Below are 21324 nucleotides of genomic sequence, written 5' to 3' on the forward strand. Positions count from 1 at the left end.
CACTTTTATGCCCTTTCATTTTTTTTCTGCTTTTGAAATATTACGTTTAGCAACAATATAAAAGAAAAACTTTTGTAGTATCATTTCTTGTTTTTTCTCTTCATTTTCTTATCCCAATTTTCTTTGTATATTTTTACTTCTTTTCTTGTTAAAATAAAATAGTTTTAATTTCTATTATTGAAAGAGACATTGTCTTCCTCATAACTAAATTCCCATCAATTATTTATCTGGAAGAAAACTGTATCCGTTGCCATTGCAGCTCCATGGAGTTTACCATCTCCGCCCAGAATCTCTCGCTTTCCCCAAGTAGGAGGGCAGGGAGAAGAGAGGATGAGACTGCCTGTTGCCATTGCAGCGCTGCGGAGCTTACCACCCCCCCTCCAGAATCCCTCGCTTTCCCCAAGTAGGAGGACAGGGAGAAGAGAGGGCAAGGCCGCTCCATTGCCATTGCATCGCACTCCTACCACCACCAACCAGATCCCTTGTTTTCCTGAAACATTTTTTTGCCTACCTGATTTCCAGCTCCATCATGTTTCTCACATCGTGTGCAGAGAAATAAAAGTTTGTGGGACTAAAAAAAAAAAAATCACTCAGTCAATTCCAACTTCGCAAGATCTTTTTCTTGCAAGAAGTTGGGATTGATTGAACTTTTTTTTTAGTCTCACAAACTTCTGTTTCCCTGCATACGACGGCGAGAAAAGTGACGGAGAAATGTGATGGAGCTGCAAATCAGGTAGGCAAAGAAATGCTTCGGGAAAGCAAGGGCCTGGGCAGTGGTGGGTTGGACAATGTCTTCTGTCCAGAAAAACCTCATCTTTGACAACTGTCACCGAAAGGCAGAGCAAGAGCTGCCTGGAAGAAGCCAGTCAGCGCGGGAGTCAGGAATACCCTTCCTCCCCTGCTCCACCCCTCCCCACCTGCCACAATCCCAAGTGCATCAAAAAAGGGGGCAGGTGGATAAGTGAGGGGCAGGAAGCCTTCCCCCCCTGGGCGAGGGGGGGGGAGAAGAGATGGTAAGAGGAGCTCCATTTCGCTCCACGTGTCCCAATGAAAGGCAGCAGCAGCCCAGCCACTTCCCTTCCCCGTCCTCTACGGTGCTGGAGGCCAAGGGTCAGCCACACACACACACATGCAGAGATCAGCTGGGCTGCGGGGCACGTGTGGGAGGCTATGGGGAAAGCAGGCAAATGGGCTGGGCCATGGGGACCACGGGGAAGGCAGCAGGGAAGGCAGGCAACCAGGCTGGGCCACATAGGAGGTAGCTGGGCAAGAAGCGAAGAAAGCCTCACCAGGGCAGCGTGATCAAGGCAAGCGAGGGAACCAGAGAGCAGCGTGACTCTAGGCAAGCGGCCTAGGCGGGCGAGATAAGGAGTGGGTGGGCGGGGCAAGCCAGTGGTGCAATTAGCTGGTTTTCCGAACTGCGCAAAATCTTAACTGGTTCGTTTGAACCAGTCTGAACCGGCTGAATCCCACCTCTGTGCTCCATGACAGATCGAAATGTTGGTGTCTCTCTCTGAATACGAAACAATTTTGTGGTGATCAGCATGGCAGCAAATAAGAACTACTGATGGTTTTTATATACAAAGGAGACTATTTGGAATATAGAAAGATATTTATATGTACTTTTTTTTTAATGCACGCAGATTTTTTAGCAGATTTGTCCTACAAAACATTGAATATTAGCTTGTAAGGATTAGAGGTAATGTCTCTTAGAATGAGTGAATGAGGTTATATTAAGGATACAGGCCAAGAGATAAATATTCCTTGAAACCAGTTCCTATTTAGATTTCTCCCACAAATGGATTGAAGGCATTGCTCAATATTGCCCAACCTGCACTGTATCCTCTAAGATTCAGGTCTAGATAAACATTTTCCTAGATAAATAGCTTTGATCCTTAGCAGCCAGAACACTTAGATTACAATAGTGTTTAATTCAGGGCAATGACTGGAAGGCTATTCATATATATATATTGTCTCATGGAAACAATACAATTTACCAGTTCTTTATCCTCCAGCCCACATATGCCAACTGAATTGGATAATAAAAGTATTTGATTCTGATGTACTGCTAAGATAGAAATGCTTACTTTTCTATGCTATTTCTATTAATTACTAAATAATGAAGAATATTGTAAGGGAATTCCAGTAATGACTCAGAGTCACTTGGTGAAGAGATGGGCAGCCTAGAAATCTAATCAAACAATCAATGTACATATGTGGTATGTACCACAATCAAGATACATATGTGGGTACTTATAAGGCCATATAAAAATATTCCTAATGTTTTTCTGGTAATATCAGTTCATTTTGTATCAAATTTTAGCATCCAGGACTGCACTGTACAGGCGTCATCAAAATGAGAAATGACAAAAGTATTAACAAAAAGAAAGTTTTAACAGCAAATTCTCAACAATGATCTGGGCCACTATCATTAAAACACACACAAATTCTGGTGTGTGTGTGTTTTAATGATAGCGGCCCATTTTTCTGAATTCTGCAAAAAAGACATTTAAGAGAGCCAATGTCATAAAGGAATTGCATGGAACCTTTATTCAGCTCATGGGTTGATCCCACCCATTCCCTAGGCTAGTGATAGCGAACCTTTTTGGCACTGAGTGCCGAAAAGGGAGCACTCATGGGTCTGGGCTGCAATCCGAAAATGAACTTCCGGTTTCAGCTACTGAACTTCTGGTTTCAGCCAGCTACTCTTCCAGGTTTCTGGCGCACATGCGCACATGACGATCAGCTGGCCGGCGTGCATGCTCACACAGGAAAACGGAAGACCAGCTCTTCTAATTTCCGACACTGCCGCATGCAAAAAGGCCAACTGATCGTCGTGTGTGCATGAGCGCCAGAAGCCCGGAAGAGGAACGGGCGACGTTGTGCATGCCAGGTAACATGGCTCCACATGCCACCTCGGGCACACGTACCATAGGTTCGCCATCACAGCCCTAGGCAAACTCAGAAGTTGGTGATGCTGAAAGATGTGAATCTTTGCTTTTATAATTTTTTTGTGGCTGCTATGTGTATATGTTTTTATCATTTTTAATATTGTTAGCACCCCAGAATTGTGTAACTGAGATGGGCAGCAGCCACCTAACACTACTAATTAAAATGAAGTAAAAACTTGTTTACTTATTTGGAAATCGTCATTAGAAGCATTGCTAACCTTATGAAAATTATGGATATAAACAATTTAAGCAAGATATAAAACTTCAATGATATAATTTCCTTTCCAGAATCATATCACAACCGTGCTGCATATAATTATAGGTAGTCCTCGAGTTACAACAGTTTATTTAGTGACCGTTCAAAGTTACATCATTACTGAAAAAAGTGACATGACCGTTTTTCACACTTACGACCATTGCAACATCCCCATGGTCATGTAATCAAAATTCTGATGCTTAGCTGGTTCATATTTATGATGATATTTATGAACCATATTTATGATGGTTGCAGTCTCCCCTGATCATGTGAACACCTTTGGCAACCTTCTGACAAGCAAAGTCAATGGGAAAGACTGATTCATTTAACAATTATGTTCTTAACAACGACAACGATTCACTTAACAACTGTGGCAAGAAAAGTCATAAAATGGGGCAAAATTCACTTAATAATTGTCTCACTTTGCAACCTAATTTTTTGGGCTCAATTATGGTCATATAAGTCTGGGACTCTATTTTATTAATTGTAGCAGCAACATTTTGACATGGTAACCCTTTCATTTTCAAGTTGCATCGAAAGAATTTTATTGTGTATCTTACAAGTTTAGGGATTATCAAAAGAACTGGAATATCAGAAAAATAACCCCTCAATATATGCAGATGCATGATCATTACTGTCATATGTATGATTATGCAGAGAAATTAATTATTTGTATATTACCATTGTTACATATGGAGACAAATATTTTCTTCTACTACTGTAAAAAAAACTGATATTTTTTTAATTCAGTCCAAGATATTAAATAAAGCAAACTGCTCTAAAGTTCAAGTTTGACTTATTCTTAGCTTTACAGTCTTTGTTTTATATGTTTAATATCATTTATCTAGTAATAAACAAGCAATAGTTAAAATTTTTCTGTTGGACACTTCATTAGTGGAATGAAAAGGTGTAAATAAATTGCTTACCAAAATCAGAAGTACTTGAGCTAACAGCATCAATTCCTACTTTTTAAAAAAACTACTTTTTATGTACTTCATTTACTCTTTGGTAGTCAGTTTTTAATGTATGGGACATGTATACAATAGTGCTGAACATACACAAACTATTCTTGAACAATAATTGAAATTCTTAGGCTAGTATTAGTCTATATTAATTTTTAAACGATGATAGTAACTTTTATCTGTCAAATTCAGAAAAATTATTCTTTTTAACTAGAGCTGATATCCAATAATAGGAAGCCAAATTCTAAATGGCCTTAGCCTTAAACTATTCTGTTTAAACATTAGTTTTATCTACATTTTGAATGCAAAACAAATCTCTGGTGAAGCCACAGTACATATTTTGTGTCTATTTTTTTACCCCAGGACAGAGAACTTTCTAGTCTCACGCTGCTTCAGTGAAGTCTGTGATATAAAAATAGAAAGATGCCTAAAGTGAAGCCAAAGTAAGACCAGTGGCATATCAGAATATAGAAAGAGGCCTAACTGCCATATTTTTATGCCAACCTTACACAAAGCTGTCTTGAAAGAAGAGAAAGTAAAGCACTGAATCCTTTCTCACATCAGATATATTTAAAAGGAGTTATTTGTAAAAATATGTGCACCAAAATAACTAATGTTATCTTATTATCTTGGAATATTACAACCCCAATTCATTATACACACATAAAATAAGATAATACAAATACCTGGAATCTGCTTCTTGGCAACTGCCAGTAACAAGAGAGAATGGAAACCCAACTTTTTCCATTGTTTAACCTTTACTTGTAACAGCTGTTAGACGCCAAAGAACTGTATGCAATAATCCAAAGGATGACGAGAAGTATTCCCTCAGAGTTAAAAAATAGACATCACAACAATTTGGTGTCTCATACTGAACCTCCTTCCTGTCTAACTACAATCATACTGCATGATTGTACTCCTACGGAGGGACCAGCCTCAGTTACTCCCAACCCAGATACATCAACAATGAGCAAAGGAGATAGCATTCTTCTTCTGTGTAACGAAGAACTTCCTTCTACTGAAATGAGAGTTTCATTTCTACCCAAATTCATGCTATCAGTAACAGCTTATAAAAGAGTAGCATCTTATTTCCAAATATTTCAGTAAGTCAGTGTCTGTATAGTCAATTTCTATTTTTGTTTACACAATAAGCATTTCCACAAATAGGATATAAGATATAATAAGACTTACAGTTGACACCAGCTATGAGTCTAAAGCTAGCTATTATTTGGGATGAAGTAAAAGGGAGGGAGAAAAGAGGCATTTGTACTGCATAAATATTACACATAAAATAAGAGTAGAGATTGTAACCCATTTTCTATGGGTCCTCATACTTTTATCTTTCTTGAAAGTACAGCCAATACTATCTATTCTAATGTGTGCTTTATAAATCAGATTTTCCTAATTAATATACCTAAGATTCAATAAGCATCTCAGGTTTTTTTTACTGTCTTACTGAATTGTATTTACAACAAAACATAAAGCAAAATAAAAACATTTTGTACAATTTAATATCTATGATAATCTATCAGATACTGAATCACTATTCACTATACAGGTTAAGCCAGTCTTACAGATGACAGTTGTAAAAAAAGCTATGTGCAACACCCACCCGGGGTGATGTAACACAACAGATTTGTCAACAGATTCAGTCCAACTTTTAGTTATCCTGGTGAAATAACTGAAGGCATGAACATGCAATTCTCTAAATTCTATACAGATTATTCCAAAATATATTCTGGCAAAAATATACATTATTTTTAAAACAGCCATCGGAATTTATTGTAACTGCAGCAAATTTAAACAACACGATCCTCAAAAATCACTTACAACACTCCTGACAACCATTCCACCCTTTAGCTTCTTCTCAGCCATTAGATGTAGAGGAGAGGGTAATTTTGGGTCCTAGGGATTGTATCTAAAAGTGTTAATAGTCACACAATATAGAGGATAAATGTAGTGATAGAACAATATTATTTAAACAGACAGAACTGAAATTTCTAAAGGGTTTATTTTTTAATTTCAATCAGTCTAAATAATGCAAATTGCACTGCCACTTTTGGTAATTTCCTGCTTTTTTGAAGGATGGAGGAAAGGAATCTGTGGGTCTCAAAAAAGAATTACAAAATCTGCATCACTAAAGTAGAAGGGGCACAGTGTGCTTAACAGTTCACGAATCATGTTGAATTTTACAGTAACTCTGCATAAATATGACCTAAAATGTGATCTGTTCTACATACATCCTAAAACTAGATAGAGAGAACCCAATTAAACAAATGAGTCAAAAACATTATACAAAACTACATATTTGGAAAGCTTCATGAGTCCTAGTGGACAATCACTTAAATACAGGTAGTCCTCGACTTGCAAACATTTGTTTAGTGACTATTCAAAGTTACAATGGCACTGAAAAAAGTGACTTATGATGGTTTTTCACATTTACGACTGTTGCAGCGTCCCCATAGTTTGGATGCTTGGCAAGTGGTTCATGTGAACTTCTGACAAGCAAAGTCAATGGGGAAGCCATATTCACTTAACAACAGTGTTACTACATTAACAACGGCAGCGATTCCTAGAACAATTGTGGCAAGAAAAGTCGTAAAATAGGACAAACTCACTTATAAAATGTTTCGCTTAGCAAAATAAACTTTGGGCCCAATTGTGATTGTAAGCCGAGGACTACCTGTATGAGCCAGCAATGTACGGCAGCTGTCAAAAAAGCCAATTCGGTCCTAGGCTGCTTTAACAGAAGGGTAGAATCAAGATCACATGAAGTATTAGTACCACCTTATAATGCCTTGGTATATTGCTGATCAAAAGGAGCACATCATTTGTTGAAAGCAAAGGTTCACATATTTTTGCCACACACAAATATGTAGTTTTGGATCATTTTCCTCAATAAATAAATAAACAGGTATAATGTTTTGGATTCTTTTGTTTAATTGGGTTTTCTTTATATAGTTTAAGGTCATTTTTATGCTTTTGAAAATTCAAAAGGATTCACAAACTTTTAAGCACCACTGTAGTAGCATCAGACACAGCTCAGTAGCTGTAGATCTGTGTATATGAACAGCTGCTCTTCTATAAGCAGGAAAACTAAAGAAAACCTGATTTTATTTAAAAACCTATTTTAAATAGCACACATCTTTTTAAAGAACTTGTTACAGGAACAGGCTTCCAGAGATCCTGAAATAAGAATCTTTCTAAGTTCAAGAGTTTGCTTTTATTTCCTTGCTTCCTGTCTGAGTCAGTGGCTTTATTCTACTGGCCCACTGATCCATAATTGCCCTCTGTGCTTGATGGCTTGATACTTAGCAGGTATCATCCCAATTCTAGGCATTTAGAAAAATCACACTACCTTTGGAGAGATGAAATAAATTAACTTAAATAGTAAAAGCAAGTGGGTCTTTCGGAATCGATGTAATTTTTGATTAAACTAAAACCCACTATCAGGTATTTTATTCATGCAAAGTTCTAAAAAAACAAAATCCCTGCTTACCCCTATGGGTGGTATGTGTCTTCCTCAATCAGGGTCCTCTACCAGAGATCTGGGAGTTTGAGGGTTCTGTGCAATATATTAGCTGTTCCTAGCATTGAGTTCTTCTGGACAAAGAACTCTGATTTTGTTCCTGGGATCTCTTGGAGCTCTTCTCCCAGCTATGGAAACTCAGCTCCGAGTACTCCTACCACCACTGGAACCACTTTGGCTTTTATTTTACTTCCCCTGTTCTGGGAGATTGTTGTTGCTTGGTTTCAGATCTTATAGCTACTTTACACTGGTGTTATGTGTCTTCTTTTTCTCCTATACGTTCTTCCAGTACTTTGGCTATATCCCCTTTGTTGATCTTTCAGTCTCTGGTACTTCACCAGCTTCTCATACTCCTTTTTCCTGATTTTGCTCTCACTTGGCTCCTTCCTGCATCACCACTATGCATTGGACTGTCTTTGACGCCTCTGCACAGTCTGCACCTTAAGTCAGTAGATTCCCACTTCTATGGATCTGATGCTTAGTGCCTGATCATTGCTATGTTCAAAGCTTCAGTGCTGTCTTTGTAGTAAAGCCCTTTCCAGCCAGTGGTACGATTTCCCAATGTCAGCCACTTCAGCTGATTCATCTGTGGTGCTAGGTATTCCATGTACTGCTTGTAGTTTCTTTAGCCAGTATGTGTGGATCATGTCTAATCCAAGTGATAATCTAGGCCAGTTACCATGATGGTAAACTGGTTCCTGTTCTTGGAAACTTGTGGTTTTCTCTTGGGTATTGCACCCACTTTGTACTGGTGTTATGTGTCTTCTCTTTCTTCCATATGTTCTTTCTGGCTCTTGATGGCTCTGCTGTTATTATGTTGTTGCACTGCACCTTGGATGGTTTTTTGTCAGGACCTTGTATTTTTTTCAATAGCCAAGTCTTATCCGTTAATTTTCACATCCTTCTGTAGTTCCATCAGCTGACTAACATATTTCCAAGCTGCCTTGATCTTAGCTTCCCACCCAGGGGTGAAATCTAAATTTTTTTGCTACCAGTTCTGTGGGCGTGGCTTAATTAGTGGGTGGGGCTTGGTGGTAAGGTGACTGGGTGGGTGTGGCGAAGTCAATGTCACTTCTTTGCCCCTTTTTTTTATTGAAAAAGTTTTTCAAATACAACTTTTTCCCCCCTTTTCCCCCCTCCTCCCTAACCCCCCCTCCCCCTCCCCCTGTGGCTTCTCCAAAATAAAACACAATTTAATAACAGATTATATAATATTTCACCATCCTTTTACTCCACCCCCCACATACTAACCCTTTCTTTCTAACAATATTATTATATCTCCCTTATACTATACATTTCAAAACAACATTCAACTGTAAAATTATATAATAAATCATAATTTAGCAATTTCAACTCATCCTCCCCCATACATATATCTCTTAATTCAAATCTTTTACATATATTGATATAACATAACATCCCTTCCTAAACTAGACAATCCATAAACTAACCTATCTCCACCCACTTTCCTAAGGTCTACCATACATAATATTTTCAATATCTTTATTCTTCTGCCCACACCACTAAAAAAAAAATATTTACATATATATAAAATCCTCAAATGACTTTAAATTTGTAATCCATATAATATCTTCTGTAATGTCTCTCAACTGGATTGTTAATTCCATTACCCATGTTAGGGTAACATCACATCCTAATTCCAACAGTATGTTCGGTATCTTCAATTACCATCTGCCCCCATCAATAGTAAATGTTTTCATATATAAAAAAACCACCCGAGTGACTTTATGTTTATATTCCATATAGTGTCGTCTATAATGTCTTCCATCTAGATTATTAATTCCAACCACCGTGTTGGGGTAACAGCCAGATCTTCTGCGTGCCCCAATCCCATAGTTCTCTTGCCTTATAGCTCAACATAAACGTAATCCATTTATCAAAGAATCAAAATAGAAAGTTCCAATCCACTCAATTTAAGGCCATCTTCCACATCCCAAAAGTACAGCACTGCAGAGGTCTGTCACTCTCATCAAAATAGTATAAACCAATACTTTGCCTCAACTATGTTTTCATATATTTAATCGTCTCTTACGTAACTGGCATTACACTGTTGTTTAGTCTAAAAAATTTTATTTTTGTAGGACCTGCTTCTTCTTTTCTTAACTTTTTGTGGCTTAGATCTCCATGCTGGTTGCCTTTCTATAAGTTGTATATCAAGTGATTGATTTCCATGCTGGTCTGAACTTTGATAAGTCACATTAGAATCCAAAGTTGCCTCTCTTGTATTTATAGATAGTCCAACTGTAACCTCTGAAGGAGAATCCAAAGGCGAGTCATCCACAAAAGCCTCTGTAGCTTGTTGTTTTTCCATTACCTCGACCTCCATCTGCTTAGCCTGGATTTCAATCTCTTGTTTATTTTGCTTTTCTTCATTCCTCTCGTGTGTTATACATGAAGATGTTGAACCCATTTTAAGAACTTTATAGTAACATTCTTCCGCTTTTTCAACAGTATTTAGTTGATATCTTTCTCCTTGATGTCTAAATATTATACCAACTGGAACATCCCACCTAAATGGGATGTTTTGTTTTTTTAGCTCAGTCACCAAAAATCCAAAATTCTTTCTGTCTTTTAACATCTTGGATGGCAGCTCTTTAAATATCCAAATCTTCCTTCCATGCATTTCAAGAGTAGAATTAAAAGACTTTTGCACGATATCATTTCTTATTTCTTTATCAGTAAAGTAAAGTAAATCCACATCTCTAGGCAACTGCTTTTGTTTTGCCACCCAGGAATTAACTCTGTAAGCCTTATCAATCTTGCAGGATACATCTTCAGGACTAACCTTTAAAATCCCAGCCAGGACCTCAGCAGACACCTTTCTCAAATCTTGTCTTTTATCTTCCTGCATTCCCCTTATTCTGACTGCAAATTCCATGAATCTGAATTGCATCATTGTGGCTTCATTTTCAATTCTTTGTTTTATATTATCTACATTATGAGTCTTGTAGTCAGCTTCCTTTGTTTTTTTAAATTGTTTAAGCTCTGCTTCTGGGCTTTTTTCTTGTATCATTATTAAATCATTTTCAATTCTTTGTATTTTATTGTCCAAGTTATAAATCTTATGATCAACTTCCTTCATATTAGACTCAATTTCTGAATTGAACTTATCATCCATCTTCATAATTATATCTAAGAAACTTTTCATATGTTGCTTCAGGATATCATACTTTTGTTGAACCAACTCTTTAATTTCCTGTCTAAAATTCTCAAGGTTCTGATTCACAATCTTATCATGTCTTGCCATTTCCTCCAATACAAATTCCCTTAGATCTGTAAAGCCATTTTTCTGCATCTGCAAGCTCACAACTTGTTCATGTGATTTATAAATGGGGGAATCCCCCCCCCACAGCTTGATTATCTGGCTTTGTCAGTTTTAACGCCATCCTGCCACACAAACTCTTTTTAAAGAAAAAAGACTTCTCTCCAAACAATATCAATATCAAATCTCCAAGAAGAGAGAAACATAGAATTTTTTTCTTCTCAATTCTAGCCAACGCTATTATTTCTGCTACTTTGTAGCTTGTTGAACTATTCAGGCGGAAGGACTGAATAGGACTATTCAGGCGAGGAAAATAGGAAGCCTCATCCTGCTTCGTCCCCAAGAGTAAAACAAAAACTCTGGGGACCTCGCAGAGGGCTCTACCTGCCCTCGCCAGCTCTGTCTCGCATTTGCTTAAGGATGGAGTTTTTCGAGCCGCCTTTCAGCTGTGAAGGCAGCTCTTTACGGGCGACGGGGCTGACGGTCCCAGGAGACCGTCTGACAGCGACGGAAGTCAAACCGGAAGCCACTTCTTTTGCCCTACAAAACACAACACAGCACAACTGGCTCACCCACAATGTAAAAGCAGCTGTGCTAGACCCAAAATGGCCCCGCAACAAGCAGGAACCTCACACAGCCACAAAAAGCCCAAAAAAACAACTTTCACACTTTACATACACAAAATTCCACATACAGCTTTGTGAGATTTTGTGTGTTTGTGTAGTTAGAGTGAAACACACTAAATCTCAGAAAGCTGCACAAATATTATTTTATTTTAATTTATTTTTATTTTTATATAAAAGCAGCTAAATTTAAAACTTCCTAAACTTTAAATGGCTAGGTCTAAAAAAAGAACTAAAAAAAAAACCCAATTAACTATTTTTTTAAAGGTCCCAAAGGGGGAAAAAACTTACCCAATAGAACAGGGGTCTCCAACCTTGGCAACTTTAAGACTTGTGGACTTCAACTCCCAGAATTCCTCAGCCAGCTTTGCTGGGAGTTGAAATCCACAAGTGCAGATAGAGCTGCTCACCGATGAGCTTGATTGCAGGCAGGGAGATTCAGTTGTTTGCTGATGCAATGGATTGCAGGTATTACAGCAAGTGCAGCAGCTAAGGTAAGCAAGCTGGAGGCTGGGGGGGGGGGAAAGAAACTTTTTTTCTTTTAAATGAGTCTGACAATCCAAACTGAGTTGCCTGATTAGCAGGCAACTCAGCTGGGATCGTCAGAGCTTGGATCATCAGAGCCATTTAAAAGGAAAAAAAGGCTCTGATGATCGCGCAGCTCAGCTGGGCATGGGGGGCAGGGGCAGGGATTTTTGCTACCGGTTCTCCAAACTGCCCGCCGCCATCGCTACCTACTTGCCCGAGCCGGTCCAAATCGGGAGCATTGCACCCCTGCTCCCACCTCATTTTTCAAGGGAGAAAATATCATTTTGCTCCCTTTATGTGTTCAAATGTTTCATTCACTCTTTTCTCACTCTCATCCAGCATCCCATAAATCTTAATTAGTATAAACTGCTTTATTTGAGATTTGCCAGTCCATCTTACTCTGGATAAGAATCAGTAAGCCAATAGTCCATCTTCAACAGCCACTAGAACTGCCTAATCCATTTTAGCTATTGCAGCAGAAACCCCATTGCTCAGCTTCTCTTCCCTATAATCCTCTTTGATCTTCAGATGTCAACTTGGAAGTTTTTAAGACTTTCCAATTTATGCAAACTCAGTATCTACTCCTTCTTCTGTGAACACTATCTATGAGAAGCTAAACTATTTTCTATTCCCAGCAACCTTCAACAAAGCAGAACACAAAGTTTGTTTGGGCTAATTTTTTTCTTCTTTTTTAACACCCACTCTACTGTTTACACAATTGTGAAATTGTGTAGCTAATCATACTGTCCTCTTTTATAGAACCTCTCAGGGATAGCAAAGAGCAAATGGACATGAGTAAGAGTCCATGTGGATTACATCATGGTAATAAGAATGGCAAAGTTCAATTATTTCTCCACCCTTACAGTTTCTGGATATAGTTACTCAGCAGCCCACTTTTCTATGAGAGATCAGTCACAAGATTTTTGCTCGTTGCTATAAAGAGTATTTTGAACATATAGTGGACAATCTAATATAGAGTTGACTGAAGCACGGTCTAGTCTTCTGATGACCTTGGGCCAATTTACCAGCCACCTCTATATTACATCTATATCCCTCCTACCTAATTAATGTCACCCAGGAGGTGATATGTAGTTGGATCTGTGTTTTAAGAAAGAGAGTGGTGATATGCCCCTTCCTCGAGAAGCTTTGTTGGACTCAATTGTTCTGGATAATTTCAATTATTTCTGATAATCCTTATTGAAGAGTCCTATAAGGGTTACCAGGCATAATTATCTATTTTAACCTTGATCAGATAGTAGATTCCTATATTGCCTAGACCGTGATGGCAAACCTATGGCATGCGTGCCACAGGTGGCACACGGAGCCATATCTGTGGGCACATGAGCGTTGCCCTAGCTCAGCTCCAGTGCACATGCGCGCGCCGGCCACCTGATTTTTGGGCCTTTCAGTCCTACCAGAAGTTGGGAAATGGGCTGTTTCTGGCCTCCAGAGGGCCTCCGGGGGAGTGGGGAAGGCCGTTTTCGTCCTCCCTAGAAAGCCTCTGGAGCCTGGGGAGGGTGAAAAACAGGCCTACCTGGCCCACTGTGCCATCATGTGCTAAAAGTGGGGGGTGGGGCGCATCCACAGGGGGGGCACACATGTGGGCGACCTCGCCGCGCTCCCCCCACTTTTGGCACATGACGTCAAAAAGGTTAGCCATCACTGGGCTAGACAATGGGAGAGTATTTTAACTTCTCTAGCAAGAGTGTCAATGGACCTTAAACTACAATTTATACAACAAAAAATATTTAGACTTTATTGGACTCCATTACCTTTGTACAGAAAAAGCATGTCTAAAACAGCATTTTGTTGTAGATGTAATAAGAACAATAAAGCACTTATTTTTACAATGTTCTATATTTGGGAAGAAAGTTTTGGAGAAAGTTTTGGGAGAAGTAGTGGACTATAAAAATGTGACTGCAACAAAAGCTAAACTTTTCAAAGGATAATATTCATTTGAATTATATACTGCTCAAAAAAATAAAGGTAACACAAGCAGAAGACATCCGAGATCTGAATGAATGAAATAGCCTTATTAAATACTTCGTTCTTTACATACAGTAGTTTATACACTGCTCAAACAACTAAAGGGAACACAAAACTGCTTGTGTTCCCTTTATTTTTTTGAGCAGTGTATATCTAGTACATGGAATTTGATGACTGGAGAACATAAATGGATTCTCCATTATTTTTTATGTATTTATAAAACTTATTGGTCCCCATCTTACCACAGGGTAACTTTGGCTGGCTTACAATTAACACACACACATATGTATGTGTATATGTATATCTATATATAAAATATAAATATGTCTTATGTTATGGCTAAAAGATTGATACTGCAACTTTGTAAAGATAAATGTATGTCTCCACTTACTCAATGGATTGAAGATATGCTTACACTTGCCTGAAGATATAGATTTTTTATGGACAAGTATAATGAAATATGGGACTCATTTATATAAAATATAGTAAGTTAAAAAGGAAATATGATAGTTATGCAAGTGTATTAGCTTTATAAATACACAAATATATGTACCGTATTTTCCGGAGTATAACACGCACTGGAGTATAAGACGTACCTACCTTTTTTGGTGAGGAAAAGAAGAAAAAAAAATCTCCCTCTGCCTCTGAGCAATTTTGCCTCGTTGCAGCAAATAGCAAACAGCCTGCTTTACCTTCATTTTCGTTTTCAGCATAGCTTGATTAGCACAAAGAAAAAAAAAATCTGCTCCAGCAATTTACCTCTTTACAGCAAGAAGCAGAGCCTGCGCAAAACAGCTGAGAGTCAGGAGGCTGATCCAATCAACTTGCGCTAATTAGGCTGTGCTGAAGCTGAAAGGAGCTGTTTTTTCTTGCTGTTTGCTTGCAAGGAGGTAACTGCTGCGAGGCAGAGGCCAAAGGGTGGAGGCCAGTGGATGGGCGGGGCTACATTCAGTGTATAAGATGCAGCTAAATTTTCACCCCCTTTTAGGGGGGAAAAGGATACGTCTTATACTCCGAAAAATACGGTACTTGCATAATGTTTGCATTAGATAATTGCATTCATAATTGTAAATGTTAACTGTTGTAACAACATATTATACTTTATACAGGTAGTCCTTGACTTATAACCAGTTGTTTAACAAGCATTCGTAGTCCTGATGACTATGGTAAAACATCGTACCACCCTCTCTCCAGACACATGATCACATTTTGGGCCTGTTCACATTTACGACTGGTTGTCAGGTGCCCTGCAATCATGTGATCGCCATTAGAAACCAGAGTAAAGCCTTTCAGAATGCTGTCTTTGCTAGTGTCTTTCTCCTCCAGACAGGACAAAGATACTAGGAAAAGAGGTGGATTCCAGAGGTCAAACTACTAAAGGCTCTTAGCTTCAGCATTCTAATATTTTCAGAATAAGTTACCAAAATTGTTTAATATATGTTGTAATGAAAGGTGAATTCCATTTACTTTTTCACACTTTTGTTTTTATATTTGTGTAATCTAATTAGTTCTTTTTCAATTTGTAATCGCTAATAAAATTATTTGAATAAAAAGGACAATTAATGTTATTTAATATACTGTATACAGGTAGTCCTGACGTATGACCACAATTGAGCCCAAAATTTCTGTTGAAATATTTGTTAAGTGAGTTTTGCCCCATTTTACGACCTATCTTGTCACAGCTGCTAAGTGAATCACTACAGTTGTTAAGTTAGTAACCCAACTGTGAAGTGAAACCGGCTTCCCCATTGACTTTGCTTGTCAGAAAGTCACAAAAGGGCCTGGGACACTACAACCATCATAAATATGAGCCAGTGACCAAACATCTGTATTTTGATCACGTGACCATGCCAAGATTGTAACTGTGAAAAATAGATATGAGTCACTTTTTTCAGTGCTGCCATTGTAACTTTGAAAAATCGCTAAATGAACTGTTGTAAGTCGAGGACTTTCTGTACACGCTGCCCACTCCCAACAATTCTGGACAGTTTACAAATGTTATTATAATTAAACATTGCATTTTGTCTTAAGGCTTTTCTCATTCATTTAGTACTTATTCAATATTATACGCAGCACAAGAACTTACTGGCTTTGGATAACTGATTTTTTTCCTTGTATAAGCTGCCTGTTATCTATATTTGTAAAACATCTATGGAATGTTTAGCAATGTGCTACAGCAATGAGGGTTGCCTTGACATTGGTGGCATTGACTAAGCACAGCTTGAAAAAATAGTTTCCATTGCATCCACTAAGTCCAATTAATTTTTCCTTCATCCAAGGATGGTTACACTATTTTTGAAATTCAAAACAGGCCAAAATAGTATAGGAATGACAAACAAATTGAACTGTTTCTTCATTATCACCTGTTGTAGTTTCAATCTGGTTGTTTTCCTTCAAAGTATATTTATGATATACCATAACTGTCTTCTTATAACTTCTCCCTGTTTGTTAATAATGTTTCAGAACTATACATTACAGTCTCAATTCATTTTAAGCTTTTCGTAATCCAGTTATCTGTCATTTGGGGAGAGAATAAATCAATGGCATCTATCCTCCCTTGTTAAAAAAACTAAAGGGAAAGTTATGCAAACTGTAGCCTAGGATTCTAGCTACCTTTCTTTGAATTTCAATCTGCAAAAGTCACAACGGCAGTTGCTATAATTAAAGCCTTGCTTGATCAAAACTGCTGCACAGTGAGTTTGCACAAGAGCACAAGTAACATCGCTAGGGCACCTAGGAGAAACAGAAGGAAGCAGAAGGAAATAGGAAGCAATCCAGAAAAAAATCAGAACCTGAGAATAGGAGATCCTGCTCATCTAAATAATCAAGAGATTTGTAATAGGACTGTGTTCCCCCCGATAGGCCCTAGGATGCTTAAGACTTTAAGTGTTAACATCATCGCTTTAAACTCTGACAGTAGGCAACTGGCAATCAGTGAGATATTTTAGTACAGGCATCATATCTCTGTACCTTGCACCTGTCAGCAGCCTAGTTACTGCAGCTTTCAGGGACAGTCTTATATAAAGTGTGTTGCAGTAGTCAAGATGAGAATTAACCAGGATTGTGGATAACTATCACCAAGTACTCGCAAGAAGTATTCGCAAACTCCAAATCTGCTCTTTCTGGGGAAATAAAAACAAAGCTTCATCTCAGTCCCTGAATCCAGCTTCTTCTCGACTATCAGCACCTGCATTTTGTCTGGATGCAATTTCACTTGTTTTCTCTCCTTCATCCCATAATCAAGTTTTAGCAACATTCAAGGATGCCAATTGCTTTCTTGAAATTAGGCTGTGTGAACGAATAGAGCTATACGTATGTGGTACTTAGGATTTCAGCTTTTCTTTCAGTATATTAAATAAATGCTTCTAACTGTAGAAATAGCTTACCGGTGATATGCTTCCCGACGGTACTTTTTCAGAGCATAGCCATCCATGTTTGCAGGAAGATCTGCTGCATTTTGTAGCCGGTCACTCCATGAAGTTGTCATTTTTACTGATTGATTTTCTTTAAAACTTAATAAACTATGGAAAAAACAAACATAAAGATCTATTTAACATTAATACACAATTCCAAAGAGTTGTCTAATGCTTTCTTTTTAAAGACAAATGTATTTGGGAATGTCCACAAATACCTGATAAAAACAATTTAAATTAGCTAGTTGAGTAAAACACAAGAAAACCCAGAAATGTCAGAAAAATTTGGAATTCATACTTCAATGTGTAAGCTTTATGATCTAAACTAATCACTGTATCTAAAAATTATATTTCTGTGGACACCTATATATAAATACTATTTATATTGTTCCCACTTATCCTCTTATTTCTTAATTTCATGGTGAATCATAAACCAATCATCAACTCGTTTCTTCTGTAATTTTATTTACTTTATTTACTTTAAATATATGATTGCTTCTTTTAAATGATGTCAAAGATACAACCTAAAAATAAGGTTGTCTGAACTCTGGCATACTTTTATAAGTCAGTGGGATAAGTACATAACAGTACAGGCGGGCAGCCAGCTAAAATTCTTAATTATAAGCTACTGAAATCCATGACACCTTTCTTAAATTACAAAAATCTATTTTAAAGTTTATGCATCTATAAATGGCTTCAGATAAATACAGAAATGTGTAAACATGCTAAATAACTTGGGAATTTATTTTTATTACATTGCTCCTGCCATTATCACTATTAAATAATTGATTATTCCTTTTGTAAAATATTTTCAGAGATTTTCTAACATTATCTTATATTATGGCACTGGATTCTTATTCAGTTAATAAAGTTTTGTAAGCTTTACACTATCATTTAGGAATAATATGACAAACACTCATAACTTTACTGGCCAGATCACAAATATTCTCCCTGTGTCACTATATTAAACAGATACAATTATAGAAACTAGTTAAAGAAAAAGAACAAAGCTATGCATCAACTACATTAGCTGATTGGTTCACATGACATGCTACTCCCCTATAAAAGGTTAAATGGGGTTAGATGCACCACTAGCTGTTGTATGGCGAAGAGAATGGTTTTTAACTACATTTGGAAGTTCACCTGAGGCTAGGAGTGTTATTTGCCAATTGTTGCATTTAAATTCCAATTCCGGAAACAACAATACTGTAGCTCACATAACAGATGCAATATCAGGAAGGTCTCCTAACTTGGCTAAAGGGCAGTAAACTATAGGGAATCATGAAAAAACAAGAGCTTTAGATGCATACTATACAACAATTTTGAACATAAGTATAAAATCTTAGGTAGAAAATGTGCTATGTTTTAATAAAAAATTGCTAGGTGCAGATTTTAACACATTGGGATCTTTTCCATATATGCACACATACAAATATATACATATGATTTAACATATATTAAAAGATGTTAACAGAGGGAGCACAATACTGATCTAAGATACTATTATAAAAACTGCTAGGTTCTTCCATATGGAACACTTCTTTCCTAGGTTCTAAAATCTTTTGGAGCTGCTGTTAAAAACTAAGTAACAAAGTACTGTAACCAATCTCAACTTTCAGATTAACAGGGCATGATATTTTTAGCAACAAAAATCAAAAAAGGGGGAAAGATACTCGGGGTTATTTTACCATAGGGGACAAGATCCAGAAAAACAAGTATTTTATGAATAGTTATTATTGTTTTAGTAATTATCTATGTATTCATATATATGGCTTTCTGCATTTGTGTAAAACCTCATCAAGAAAGTTCCAAAAGCAGGAACTTAACAGAGGCCTCTCTCCTTCTATTCTATCTGCATATGTCCAATATTGAAATTCCCACACTTCCCAATTAGTTTCCATGGAAAGCTATAGTGATACACAGAAACAAACTTCAGAGCAATGGACTATTTTCAGTTCTTTATAATGGACAGTATAACTTGGAATGGATTTGTTAATAAAGAACCACAGTTAGAAATAAGCCATTCGCTTTACTTTGTGGTGTCTGTAAATGAGGCTTATTTATCAGACAAAAAATGTTAAGAGAGAGAGAAGTAATAACTTCCCCCAAAATATATCATTTTTACACAGATGTCCAATCTATAATGATGAACAAATATTGAAAGACTGGACCAGATTACTAATTAGCATATTTTCAAATTAATCATGCACACACATATATGCTGTAAACAAAATAACTGCTCACATGGAATATTCTTCAATGAAATACTCCCAAATTGTTAAATCAGATGAAACTTGAATATATATTAAAATACAGAGTGAACAGACCATCAAATGATTGAACCCACTTTGTAAAATTATGACTAATGAGCGGAGGGCTTCTATGGCCTCTCGATAAGCTGCAATATAGCTGATAACGATGCATGGCTCCATTCTCCATGTTATGTAATGCAGGATGGACAAAGGATTGAGATCTTACTCATTTTCTCCATCTAAGACCAAACTACATGAATTTGCCCTGCAGTCTAAAATTGAGATGTTTGCAAAAGCAAAACAGTATCAGCTGCTGGAGAGAAACAATTTAATAAACTATCTGCATTTCAGTTGCATTGTCAAAGAGAGATGCAGACAAGGTTAGAAAATAGGGTCATGACATTGGAATATCTCTACCTGTAATCTGATAGTCAATGCTGTAGCTAAAATAGATGACATAAGACCCAAATTCTGCTGCAGATTTTTTCTTAGTCAAGTGATCACTATATGTTAGCTGGCTCAGCATTTACTGTCGGAAATTACGTAAGATGAGCCTAATGCAAGTTTAGATACATTTTTAGAAAATAAATGACAGGGTTTATTAGAGATAAACTGGAGTTCCAATATTTATCTATAGACTTGGATGGTCAGGAGTGAGGACACTGAATTGAAGGAATTGTCTTCTAATGAAAATAGAAAGTCTGCCAATCTTCTTGGGATAGCAAAAGGTATCTTATCAAAGTCAGTGATTATCTGACTTCTTTGATGATGTCTTTTTATTTTGAAAAAATTAGACTTAAATGTTCAATGGTGGTAATGGCAGAACAGAGCAAACTATGTGGGTGAATGATGAATACAATTGAATAGGTAAAGTAGACATAGAACCCCTGTGACTATTAAGCCATGCAAGAATTGAAGTTAATCTGAAAAAGATCCAATGAAAACCATGGATCTACTTCTCAGGATGACAAGATAGTCAAAATGTATAATTTAGCATGTCTCATGCTTGATGTAATCTTTGTCGTAACTTTGCAGAGGAAGGAGATCCCAATCTGGATTGGGATTACCAGCATCTGGATTGGATTACCAGCACCAAAGAGGAGCTCAAATTCTTCCCTTATTGTTCTATGAATGACACTGAAAAAGTGGAGACGGTCCTAAAAAAATTGGAAAAAAAGCTCTAGAAAAAGAGGGTGGTACAGTGAAATTCAACTGAATTGGTAATCTCACCAATATGAAATATCAATTAATACTTTGTGACTATTGGTGAAGTTTGTGCAGACTGCAAGAAAAAAGTTTTAATAGAGAGGCAATAAGAAAAACAAAAAAGGAACAGCACTGCAATCAATCTAAAAAAAGAAAAGAAAATGAAGAATATTATAGATGAATTTATTATTGTTCAAGATAGTGGAAAAGATAACAGCTGCTATTTTCTTTACTCAGTGTTCAGAATAATAAGGCATAGTAAGTTGTATAATGTTATATCATAAATGGTATTATAATTTATAGTGGCGTATTATAATTTATATATTCTGCTCACA

At 37.1% G+C, this 21324-nt stretch overlaps 1 protein-coding gene across 3 annotated transcripts in view; it reads right to left on the bottom strand.

The window, feature by feature from the left end:
• NT5C2 (5'-nucleotidase, cytosolic II) overlaps window positions 1–21324 on the bottom strand; it is a 66483-nt gene that overhangs the window by 41465 nt on the left and 3694 nt on the right. For all 3 annotated transcript variants that reach the window (XR_011600504.1, XM_070945724.1, XM_070945723.1), the window contains exon 2: window positions 17505–17639. Coding sequence is in view for 2 of the 3 variants with exons in the window: in XM_070945724.1 (XP_070801825.1) it covers window positions 17505–17605 (101 nt within the window). In the remaining variant the exon portion in view is untranslated. The remainder of the gene's footprint in view (window positions 1–17504; window positions 17640–21324) is intronic.

The sequence above is a fragment of the Pituophis catenifer genome, unplaced genomic scaffold (assembly GCF_029215685.1).
Source record: "Pituophis catenifer annectens isolate HBS135680 unplaced genomic scaffold, rPitCat1.0.hap2 SCAF_6, whole genome shotgun sequence".
NCBI lineage: Eukaryota > Metazoa > Chordata > Lepidosauria > Squamata > Colubridae > Pituophis > Pituophis catenifer.